The sequence below is a fragment of the Capricornis sumatraensis genome, chromosome 6 (genome assembly GCF_032405125.1).
Source record: "Capricornis sumatraensis isolate serow.1 chromosome 6, serow.2, whole genome shotgun sequence".
In the NCBI taxonomy this organism is placed as follows: Eukaryota; Metazoa; Chordata; class Mammalia; order Artiodactyla; family Bovidae; genus Capricornis; species Capricornis sumatraensis.
In genome coordinates this window covers 85,295,376-85,307,467 of record NC_091074.1, presented here as the reverse complement: position 1 = coordinate 85,307,467, position 12,092 = coordinate 85,295,376, and the positions used below count along the sequence as shown (strand labels likewise).

General features: G+C 46.8%; 1 protein-coding gene across 1 annotated transcript; it reads left to right on the top strand.

Annotated features, from left to right (window-relative positions):
- Positions 1–4,026: 4,026 nt before the first annotated feature.
- SPATA31F1 (SPATA31 subfamily F member 1) lies at positions 4,027–10,109 on the top strand. Its single transcript, XM_068973632.1, has 4 exons — positions 4,027–4,167; positions 4,740–4,785; positions 5,300–5,360; positions 6,347–10,109. The coding sequence occupies exons 1-4, from the start codon at positions 4,027–4,029 to the stop codon at positions 10,107–10,109; spliced, it is 4,011 nt and encodes a 1,336-aa protein (XP_068829733.1).
- The last annotated feature ends 1,983 nt before the right edge of the window (positions 10,110–12,092 follow it).

The window sequence follows — 12,092 nt, the reverse complement described above, 5'->3', positions numbered from 1 at the left end:
AAAGAGATAGAGAAAGCTGCTGAAATAGACATCAGAAGGGGGCAGAAAGAATGCCCCCTTGCTAGTTTTTGGGAGTTGAGTTCAGTCGCTCAGTCATGTCCTACCCTTTCCGACTCCATGGAATGCAGCACGCCAGGCCTCCCTGTCCATCACCAACTCCCGGAGTCTACTCAAACTCATGTCTATTGAGTCGGTGATGCCATCCAACCATCTCATCCTCTGTCATCCCTTTCTCCTCCCGCCTTCAATCTTTCCCAGCATCAGGGTCTTTTCCAATGTTATATGTCTGTTAGCAAGCTGCTAATCAGATATAAGAAACACCTCAAGACTAAGGGTTTTTGACCAGGCCCCTCTCCCACAATACGCCTTTTTGAGATAGAATGGCACAAGGTGTGTCATCCCCAGCCACAAAACAATTGACATGAATACTGGTTTGTTGAACCATTATCAGCCCAATGTTTGAGAAAAGGAAAAAAAGGTTAGTCTTAGGCCAGAATTGATTTAAAGAAAGGCAGACTACAAAGCAAATACATAGTTTCATTAACATAGCTTAAGAAAAACATTTCCATAAGAAAAACCACATAGATTAACTCAAGGTTTGAGAAGAGTTAAGTTCAGGCAGAACCAGGCATTGTCAGCACAGAATTAAAATAAGCCTCTTTCAATTTTGTGTAGAGAAAGGAAAAAAGTGTCTGCCACTTGCAGTTTATTTCCTCCTGCCTCTTAGGGATCTCTGGCCTTCCTACCTGTTAACCCTCTCACTCCTGTACAGTGTTATGAACTTCCATCCATCGTTCTCCAGGGACTCTTGTCTACCACATCTAATCCCTTGAATCTTTTCTTCACCTCCACTGTATAATCATAAGGGATTTGATTTAGGTCATACCTGAATGGCCTAGTGGTTTTCACTACTTTCTTTAGTTTAAGCCTGAATTTCACAATATGGAGCTGATGATCTGAGCCACAGTCAGCTCCAGGTCTTGTTTCTGCTGAGTGTTTATAGTTTCTCTACCTTAGGCTGTGAAGAATATAATCAATCTGATTTCAGTATTGACCATCTGGTGATGTCCATGTGTAGAGTCATCTCTTGTGTTGGAAGAGGGTGTTTGCTATGACCAGTGCTTTCTCTTGGCAAAACTCTGTTAGCCTTTGCCCTGCTTCATTTTGTACTCCACAGCCAAATATGCCTGTTACTCCAGGTATCTCTTGACTTCCTACTTTTGCATTCCAGTCCCTTATGATGAAAAGGACATCTTTGTTTGGTGTTAGTTCTAGAAGGTCTTGTAGGTCTTCATAGAACCATTCCACTTCTGCTTCTTTGGCATTAGTGATTGGGGCATAGACTTGGATTACTGTAATATTGAATGGTTTGCCTTAGAAATGAATAGACATCATTCTCTTGTTTTTGAGACTGTACCCAAGTACTGCATTTGGACTTCTGTTGACTATGATGGCTACTCCATTTCTTCTAAGGGATTCTTGCCCACAGTAGTAGATTTAATGGTCATCTGAATTAAATTCACCCATTCCTGACCATTTTAGTTCATTGATTCCTAAAATGTCGATGTTCACTCTTGCCATCTCCTGTTTGACCACATCCAACTTACCTTGATTGATGAACCTAACATTCCAGGTTCCTATGCAATATTGTTCTTTACAGCACTGGACTTTACCTTCACCACCAGACACATCCACAACTGAATGACGTTTCTACATTAGCCCAGCCTCTTCATTCTTTCTGGAGCTATTTCTCTGCTCTTTCCCCATAGCATATTGGACACCTACTGACCTGGGGGGCTTATCTTCCTATGTCATATCTTTTTGCCTTTTGTTGTGTTCATGGGGTTCTTGAGGCAAGAATACTGAAGTGGTTTGCTATTCCCTTCTCAGGTGGACCATGTTTTGTCAGCCTCTGACTAGCAGGGACATGCCCTTCAGCCACTCCACGTAGCCAGATGGTATGCCTGGTGCCCTGGTTGTCCCACTGATGGTCCTCGTTGAGCATATAAACCTTCACCTGCTGCCACATGTCGGTCAGCATGCTGCCTGGTGGCCAGGGCAAAGGCCCTGCTGCAGTCACAGGAGTTTGGGATTAGTAGATACAAGCTGCTACATATAAAATAGGTAAGCAACAAGGTCCTACTGTATAGCACAAGGAATTATATTCAATATCTTATAATAAACTATAATAGAAAATAATCTGAAATACATATATGTAAAATTGAATCACTTTGCTGTACATCAGAAGCTAACACAACATTGTAAATCAACTATACTTCAATTTAAAAAATATTTGCAAAATATACATAAGATATTTTCATATTATTAAATAAAACAAGATAAAAACCATGTCTATAATATGCTTTCATTTGTGAAAAAACATCACTCTATTTATACTTCCTATCCCAAATTAATTCCTAAATCAGTTCTGAAAGATACACAGGGAAGGAAAAGGGGAGAGAAAGATGAGAAAGAGACATACTACATACCTTTTTTTGCCTTGGTAATTTTGTGTGCCTACTTTTAAAAAACAATTTTAAGCTACTGAAATAAAATAAATGCTTCCATCAAGAGAACTCATTCCTGCTCCTCCAGTATTTCCCTTCAAGCCCAATCCAGTCCACCCACATGCACCTCTACTAGAGGTAGACTGCATTTCTTACTGCCGAATGAACTTCATGGCCCATCCCTCAGTATTCTGCATCTGCTGGTAAGTTTCTCTCCTACCTAGAACACACTCCTTTCACCCACAGCCTGCATGTAAACATTCAACTCCAGTTTCACTCTACCCAGGAGCCTTCTCTGACTATGCATCCTGATCCTGTGTTTTTTCCCCTTAGGAATGGGATGTTTGTGACCTAGCCCTCATAGATGAATAAATGATTCCATTTGTTTTCCATTGCTGGTTCTTACTTTGTGTGAATTAGTCTTATCTTAGAAACCAGTGAAGTGGTTTTGGGTTGCTGGCTCTAACAGCAACATGACTGAAAATATCTTTGTATCCTTGACACTGTCCAGCTTAGGACTGAGCACAGATTGATCACTCACCATGCCAGATGGATAGAGGACTGGACACTGGAGGAAGGACCAAGTGGTATCTTCAGATATACTGAGGCCAAGAATTTTTTGACTGTGAGACCACTGTTACCAGGGAAAGACTCTCTCAAGGAAATTCAGAAATTTTGAGATATTGGAGTCAGATCACAATATCCACAGACAGCCAAGCAGGTAACATAATGTCTATAGTCAAGGTGTAGGAATGGTGGGTCTTGGGAGTGATTGGAAAAAACACCCATCATGCCTAAGAGTTACCAATTGAGCCACTGTGTTTAACGACTGAAGCCCGTGAGCCCTAGAGCCAGCAACCCAAAACTGCTGAGCCAGCATGCTGCAACTACTGAAGCCCATACACCTAAAGCCTGTTGTCCAGAACTGGAGATTAGCCCCCACTCTCCACAGCTAGAGAAAGCCCGAGAGCAGCAAGGAAGGCCCAGAGCAGCCATAAATAAAGCTCTCCATTCCCAAGCCATAACCAGTCTCTGCCGTCCCTAAGCTAATGTATGCTTCTCACATACATTTTTAGTACCGGTGGAGTTTACAGAGGTTCCTCTGTCCCAGCTACTCTTTCTCAAAATGTACCTAGTGTTCCTAAACACTCAGTTTTCAGTGGATGGCTGACAAGACAGCTGTCACAAAGGAAGAGCTGAGCTGTCAGGCTGGTGGAGGCTGTGGAAAGTGAAGACAAAGTGAAAGCAAAGACACTGCCTGCAAGGGACACCTTCAGTCCTTACAACAAGACACCCTCATTTACAGACTGAATCACCACGTGAGCTTCTCTAGACAGGTATGTCTTTTGACACCACACCTGCCTTGTGAAACAGGCGGGCTTTGTGATGTAGTCTGAGGGCTGGTTCCGTCATCTGTGAGGTGGAGACCACAGGCATACCATGGAGAATCATTAAGCACCAGGACCCTGAGTGCCTACATATAGGAATGGTTGGTCTCATGCTAATGAGGTTTTAGACCATGCTGATCCCGACTTCTGTTCTGTGGGATTTAGGGTATTTCTTATATATCTCTGGCTCCATCTTCATTATTATCCTAGCTATCTGGCAAGTGAAAGAGAGTTACCATGGATTAATGGAAGGTAAAAGGAGCTGCTGCCAGGTAGGGAAACGCTATGACCATGGCTGCACTAGTTAAGTCTTAGATAAGACACATTGTTACTCTTTATAGTAGCTCTCTTTCTCAGAGCCTAGAAATAATGCCCTGCTAGCCCACCCCTTCTGTATATTCTAGTTGAAAAATTAAGAATTTCTATCTAACTTGGTTTGAGTGCTAGATAAAATGGAATCTACCTCATTGGATTTCTTCTGACCTCCAAAAATGGGGGATTTTTCTGATTGGTGGACTTAGTAAGCAGAAGTCCTTGGCTGAGAGCCACCAACCATTTAATCCATTCCATTATTCCTCCTGTATCACACTAAGTCCCCTGACAAACTTGTCCTGAGAAAGGGGACAGGAGGTATAGAATATGGAAAGCACTGAAGTAAGTGCGAAATAAGTAAAAAAATGAAATGTTCAGGTGAAAAGCTGGAGTACAGGACGAACATATAGAAGAGTCTATAAAATACAGAGATACAGAAAGAGACTGGGAAATGTATATTTCCTTTGTTTCATTTTGGATGTGAAAAAAAATGGTGTCCCACTTCACACTCTTTTAATTCTTTTTCTTTAAGAGTCACCAAAAAGTCAGACAAGGGGCTAGAGATGCAGCATCAAGAGGTAAAGTCTCAGTCTCTGCTCTGACTCCCCTCCACTGTGGGCAAGGAACCCTGGTCCATGATGGGCCCTGGTGCCAGGAGCCAGGTACTCTAACCACTGAAGACTTCCATTGCCTAAGCTGACAAATTCTCCCAGAAAAAAACAGGGGGGATGGCAAATCAGAGTCTGGGAATGTTCTAAAGTCCACCTTACCCCCGGGAATGAAAAGAGAGGAAACACGGGAGAAGTCCTTAACTGTGTCACTTACTAGTTTTATGACCCTCTGGAAGTCTCTTCATCTCTCAGTCTTGTTCCTATGAAACAGGCTCTGATGATCCTGCCTCACTCACAGCATAGTTGTGAAGATCAAATGAGAGCAGGCCCAGAAGAGCACATCATACCTGGTTAAGTCATACACAGATGTGCTTTACAGCACTCACTTTGGAGTTTGCAATCTCCTCTCATTCAAAGGCTTCCTATAGGATGTCCCTGAACCCTCTCCTGCTCCATGTAACACTGTCTCCCGGTTTCTCAGCTAGGAGACATTCCCAGGAAGAAGCTGAGAAGCCGTGGGATCTGCTTTCTGTCATGAGAAGGTGATCTCTTGCTCTTTGCAGTCTCCCAATTCCCAGTCTGGCCTGTGATTATTTGTCTGTTTGACCTGTGACAAGGTTGGAGAGGGGAATGGCTGGGAGGGAGCCAGACACATTGGAGCCTGGAGCACTGGTTTGGAGGGTTGCCAGGGCAAGGGGCGCTCAGATACTTCAGAAGAGAGTGTCCTAGTTCTCTGTGCTAGGCTCAAGTGGCCCTGGAATTCAGGAGTTCACTAGTAGATGCACTAGTTCATAAAAGACTCTACATGGTTTTGCACTCAAGCCATAAGACAAGTTATACAGTCAGGAGAATAGATAATTAAGTGCATAATTAATTCATCATTTTCATATTCTTTACAGCTACACCCATTCAAGGGCAAACCCCTGGACCCTGCTGACATTACCTCCTCTGGTTCTGTCTTCAGGGAGGTCAGTTCCTGGGACAGCCCTCAGACAGGAGCTTGTCATATTATTTCTTTCTTCTCTAGAGAAAGGGAACGGACTCTCAAGAGATGTTGTGTGCACTCTTTAATCCCCAGAACAGGGTTCCCAAAAGAATCGCCTTTTTCATAGTTTGGAAATAGTGAATACTAGGCCACAGCCTCGGCCCATAAAGAGAATGACTCCAGGTTCTACATGGTGATGTTCCTGATGCTGTGCCATCAGCCAGCTAAACCTGTCTGCCTGGTTCCTTCTCCTAGCTCAGCTTCTCAACACAGGTCACAAAGGACTCACCCACCACCCGCTCTCTCAAGGCCCAGTGCCCCCATCAGTTGTCTGAGACCTCATCCAATAAGCCCCAGGCCCTCAGCCCAGCCCACCATAACTTGCCAAATGTCATTTCCCTAGGGGAAAAAAATGGATGAGTAAACAGGCAGCAGAGGCAGGCCTCTGAGCTTATAGGACTAGGGGAGGGCAGCCCAGTCTGAGGCCAAAGAGGCAGCTGTCACTCCATCAGTAACAGACGGTTGCCATGTTTCCCTCCCCAGCCAGGGCTGGCTTCCTCAAGAGGGGAGTGTGCGGCAGCTCCTGTGTGAAGATCCCTGCTGCCAAACCTGCAACAGCATGGCTCTGGAGATTCAGCAGGTGCTGGCAGATGAGAATACCCTGGTCTCCCCGACTTCAGGGAAGCCAGCACAGGGCTCCTCTTGCCTAGAGGTTTTGTCCACGCCTAAAGTTTCTTTCCAGCAGAGTATGGAGCATCGTTCCCCACACTCCAAAGACCTTTCACTTCCATCTGCAAACCTCACAGTGTCACAGAAATCCTTGGCACAGTCAGTGGCCCAGTCACCTGGTACAGCTGGTATCCATGATTACTGGGCTGAACACCTCAAGCAAAGGCAGGGATTTCAAATGCCAGAGGTGCCCAGGGGCCCAGAGACTATGCTTTCTTTGAGATTTGAGGAGCCAAGGGTTTCAGTGAACTTGCAGGAGATAATCCAGAGCCATCCCAACCTTGTCTATGGGAACCAAGGCCAGCAGCCCTTGATATCCCAGGTCTCTCTGCTGACCCTGAATCGAGAAACCACAGCTCTAACACATCCTATGGCCTTAAATATGGTCACTGTCCTCCCTGCCCACCTGCCGTTCCTTTGTCCTGAAGTCCTGAGGCTTCTTGAGGTACATGTAAGAAGACTGATGCATTTCCAAAGGTGGGGGCTCCCCAGACGTGTGGAAGAGTCCCTGAGGCAGCTTATGCCAAACCCGCCACTATTTTGCCACCCTGTACCTAATCAACCAGTTTCTTTCATCCAGAATGATATTTCTCAGTTCTCCATTGAGAAATTCGGGACCATTTCATACCAGAACTGGGGCTCATGTATAGCTGGCCAACCCACCCAGGCCTTCTGGGTTTCTGAATGGTCCATTATGGACCCAGAACAAAGACACTACTACCAGCAAATCCCAGACCATATGACTCTAGCCTCACCCTATGTGGTTCTTAAAGAATCAAGTGGCCTTTATCTAATGCCTGGGCAACAGGCTAGTGATTCAGAGGGCCCTGTGCAGTTGAAATACAGCCAGCTATTCTGTGGCCTCCCTTCTCTGCACAGCGAGTCCCTAGTTGACACCTTCTTGGGATATCAAGGCCTCTCCATGAACAAGAGCATGTCCAAGCACTCCTTGAAGTATCCTTTTCTCTTCAAGGAGCTCTCCTGCTTCCCTCTGATGCCTAAAACTCTGCCCCAGTCAGCTCTACCCTCTTCTCCATCTTCCCCAAACTGGACAGCTCCACCTGAGCACCAACAAGTTCAGATCAGTAGCCCCTTGCTGACTCTGGATGAATGTAAAGCCTTGGAGTGGCACCTGCTGCAGAGGCAGCTCCAGCTTCAGTGGGACTTTCCAGATGTTTTCCAGAGAGATCAGCACACTGAGAGCCCCATGCAGTGTAAGCCCAGTGACCAAGCCCAATCTTCTGAGACTGTAAAAACTTCCTGGCCAGGTCAGCCTGTCTCCACCATCACAAAGGAACTATTCTTCCCAGAGCAGGCCAGGAGGCTGCTGGAATTCCACCTCCAGAGACAGTTGGTTCATAATCACTCGAGCCTACCCTGGAAGAACCAGCGGTCCCTCCAGTTGCCTCTGCCCCCTGCTGGCCAGCAGACTCTGTCCTGGAGCAGCAAAGCCCTGAACAATGTGAATGTCCCCCAACCTACAGTTCTAGAGGGCACTGGGGTTGGCGACCCACTCCCAGCCATTAAGGACCCAGCGTCAGTCCCTATGTTGCACGTGACTGACCAGGCCAAGGCAACACTGCAGAGCCATGTTGACTCCAAATGCAAGGAGATTCACCAGGGCAAGGTTCCTGTCTGCATACATGGCTCTTGCGAGTTCAAAATTCCTGGGGGCCTGCAAGTGGCTCCCTTCACCTGCATCCCAGAAAGCAAGCCCCTGGAACTACAGGCAGCAGATGACCTGGACAAACAACAGGAAGTTACACCCTGGATGCCAACGGCCCTTGGCCAGCAGCAACAAGCCTCATCAGATGCTCTCATTAAACATCCTAAGTTGCCCTGGGCCCTGTCTCAGGGAGCCATTGAGAAACTGAAGACAACTTTACAGCACAAGTACCTGGCCTTCTTGTCAGGACTGCCTGCTCCTTATTATGTGGCTCTCTCCAGGGCTACGGCTCCAGCAATCACTTCTCCAGCTATGAAGACAGAGATGGTGCCTGGACCTATCCAGTTCCCAACAGAACCTCCGACTCAGGTGCCCTCACCTGAAGAGCAGGGTCTGAGTCCTGGGCCAGGCTTTCAAGATGGCAGTGAGGCTTGTGCAGATGCTGCAGGTGAATTCCAGGCTGAAGTGCAGATGGAAGGAATAATCAAGATGGTGCCTGAAGAAAGCCAGACAGGGCCTGCAAGGCCCTGCTCACTCAGGGAACCCATCTTGACTAAACTAAATTTCCATCTGAGAAAGAAGATCCTAGAGATACAACTGGGAATTCCCCTAAAGGCAAGGGAGTCCAGAGAACAAACGGTAGCAATGCCAAAGAACATGTGCCCACAGGAGTCTCCTGGGAATCTAGACAACCAAGGAAAACTACCACTCCAGGATCTCCCCATCCCACCAGATACACCACGTTCCCCAGATCCAGAATGGCTCCACCTCACAGAAGAGCTAGCCACGGAGTTAAAGACAGCGCATCAGAAACAGAAGCAACATGATTCCGGTGCAGCACACCGTGAGTCTGTCCACTGGGCCGCCCAGATCTCACAATCCAGTGGGGACATGACAGAGGCCAAGGCCCAGGTTCTTTGTGCTCAGCTGGAAGCCAGTGTGAACGACCCCAGCCTGGAGGAGGCCTGGAGCTCTGAGCCCCATAGGCCTGACAAGAGCAAGGACTCAGCCCAAGTTCCCACACTGGCAGAAAAGAGAAAGAAGCCAGGCAAACCCAAATCAGCTGGGGACCACGGAGAAGGGGATGCAAGCTTCATACTCTCCTCCACAAGAGGAAAAAGCCACTCAACTGAAGCACAGAGGCCAGAAGGGGTGCTCCTGAACAGAACACCCTGCAGCTCCTGTTGCCAGAGACGTCATTTTCACCTTGATGCTCCCTGCCAGCACAGTCCTGAGCATCACCCTCAGCTTAAACTCCCAGAGCTACCTCCTGGAGTCCCTGAGGGGAAAGACTCTGAGAAGAATGACTTGCGAGCCAGTCAAGCCAAGCTCAATGTCATCCTCAAACCAGCAAGAGTTCCTGAGAATGCCCAGCCTGTGGTGCCCCAGGTGTCACAGGGCCAGTCTTTCCTGGGCCAACTCACTCCAGGTAACCCACTGTCGGGCCACACTTTACAAGGTCAGATGTTGCAGGGGCCAGTGATGCCAGGCTATACTCACCAGACGCCCAGTCTTGCAGATTCTGGCTTTAGAAATAAGATGAAATCTTTTTTGCACTGTATTAACCTCAAAACAAAAGGCAAAGGGCATAAGGAATCCACGTCCCCCGCCTCTGAGAAAATGGCTAACACAAGAAAAGTAAATGCAGCAAAGAGCCTGGCTCCAGCCAAAAGTCCCAAGGAGAGACCTAAGACAGAGAAGACAAGGGGGGTCCTGAAGGCCCAGTTTCCGCCACCTGAGAAGCAGATGGGCCTGGCCTTCACGGACATACCCCGGTCCCTGGACAGCAAGCTCTGGCAACGTTCCCACTCGCATCAACTCCGCTCAGCCTCTGTTCTGAGCACCCCCCACCACTGCCCTCGGCACTGTCCTCGAGTGGTTTGTGCCACCCAACCAGGGAACCCACCCTGACCCTCAGCTGTCACCTCAGACAAAAACACTGGTCTGTTCAAGAAGACCCAGCACAATCTAAAGACTTCATAGTCTACCCAATGTCTGCATCCCTTGAAGAGGATGCTACTGTAATTTTCATTAATGTACAGGTGGGCAGAATACCACCCAAAATACACTCTACATCTCTAAGCTGAGAGTTGTGTGTCTGCTCTTTTCTCCACTGTGGTGTGTTCAGGAAAGGCACATGGGAAGTAAAGATTCTTCCTATCTAGAAAAGGAGCTGTAACTCACACTTAAGCTGGATCAGCATTCCACACAACACCCCCCTCACTGGACTGTGGAGAAAGGGACTTCAGCAGAGAAGGAAGGCCCTTATCTAAGGTATACTGAAAGTAAAGGTCAGGCTTGACTTCTATCATGGCATCCTTGGGCACAGAAGACCATTTTGGGCCTGAGGATAGTACTGTCAAGGAGTAGCCAGGAATCCCACAAGCAAAATTCATTGATGATTTCTATATATGCCCACAATCTGGAGGGAAGTGCCAGTGTTCCAACTTTGAGGAGGTGCTTTGGTTTATTATCAACAGCATATAGCTAATATAACTAATGTCAGGAGCAAATGGTAGACTCTCCCCTCTTTGCCCCCTGGTGGTTATTGGTTAGATATTTCTGGAGAACACACCTGGGAGGCTGCTGGAGCTCTCTTGCCTGTATCCCACTTCCACTGCCTATCAACTGCATGGAGTGAATGACACCTGGGGAGGCACACAAATCATTACATTAGTATGACATGTAATGAAACAGGGAATCCTGCTGCAGGATTACTGAAGTACTCTTCTTAAGAGGACCCCAGAAGGGTCACAATAAAAATAACCTTGATTATGCTGTACACTAACAGTGCCATGTGTCAATTATATCTTAAAATTGGAAGGGAATTCCCTGGTGGTCCAGTGGTTAGGACTCGGCAGGGGGCATGGGTTTGATCCCTGGTCAGGGAACTAAGATCCCACAAGCTGCACCACATAGCCAAAGTAAAAATGGGAAGAAAAATACTTTTGCTTACTTACTATATGGAAGGTACTATCACAATCACAGCAAAGACATAGGAAGTACACAATGCAGTTCATGATTTCATGGGACAGTCTCACCTGCCCAAGTTGTCTAATCACCATAAATACCTGAATGGCCAATATTCACCTTAAACTAAACAACAGTGAACTCCTGAGTCCCTGCCCCAACCATCATCTAATTACATACACAAAACATGCTCCAATCACAGTATTCACATCAGTTCAGTTCAGTTCAGTCGCTCAGTCATGTCTTGACTCTTTGCAACCCCATAAATCGCAGCACGCCAGGCCTCCCTGTCCACCACCAACTCCCAGAGTTCACTCAGACTTACGTCCATTGAGTCAGTGATGGCATCCAGCCATCTCATCCTCTGTCGTCCCCTTCTCCTCCTGCCTCCAATCCCTCCCAGCATCAGAGTCTTTTCCAATGAGTCAACTCTTCACATGAGGTGGCCAAAGTACTAGAGTTTCAGCTTTAGCATCATTCCTTCCAAAGAAATCCCAGGGCTGATCTCCTTCAGAATGGACTGGTTGGATCTCCTTGCTGTCCAAGGGATTCTCAAGAGTCTTCTCCAACACCACACTCAGTTAATAGCAATTCCATCTTTCCAGTTGTTCTGGACAAAAACAGTGGTGTCATCCTTGACATTTTTTCCTGATCATTCACATCCAAACCATCCTCTTGGCTACATCTTATGAAATGAATTCAAAACATGACCATTTCTCTCTCTGATGTTATGATTACTGCAATAGTAACATGACTAATCTCCCAGCTTCTGTCTGAGATCATACTTCCAACATTTTTTCTCAACACAGAAGCTTGCTGCACCTAAGGCAAGGTCCTAGCTGTTGATGATTAGATAGAAAGATAGATTAGATGGTGATGATGGTGGTGATGCAGAAATGGAGGAAGGGAAGGGGTAGGAGAGGG

Coding starts and splice junctions, on each gene's coding strand:
- SPATA31F1 (XM_068973632.1), top strand. CDS start 4,027: ATGCTGATCCCGACTTCTGTTCTGTGGGATTTAGGGTATTTCTTATAT. Junction 4,168..4,739: donor GTAAAAGGAGCTGCTGCCAG/GTAGGGAAACGC, acceptor TTTTTCTTTAAG/AGTCACCAAAAAGTCAGACA. Junction 4,786..5,299: donor TAGAGATGCAGCATCAAGAG/GTAAAGTCTCAG, acceptor CCGGTTTCTCAG/CTAGGAGACATTCCCAGGAA.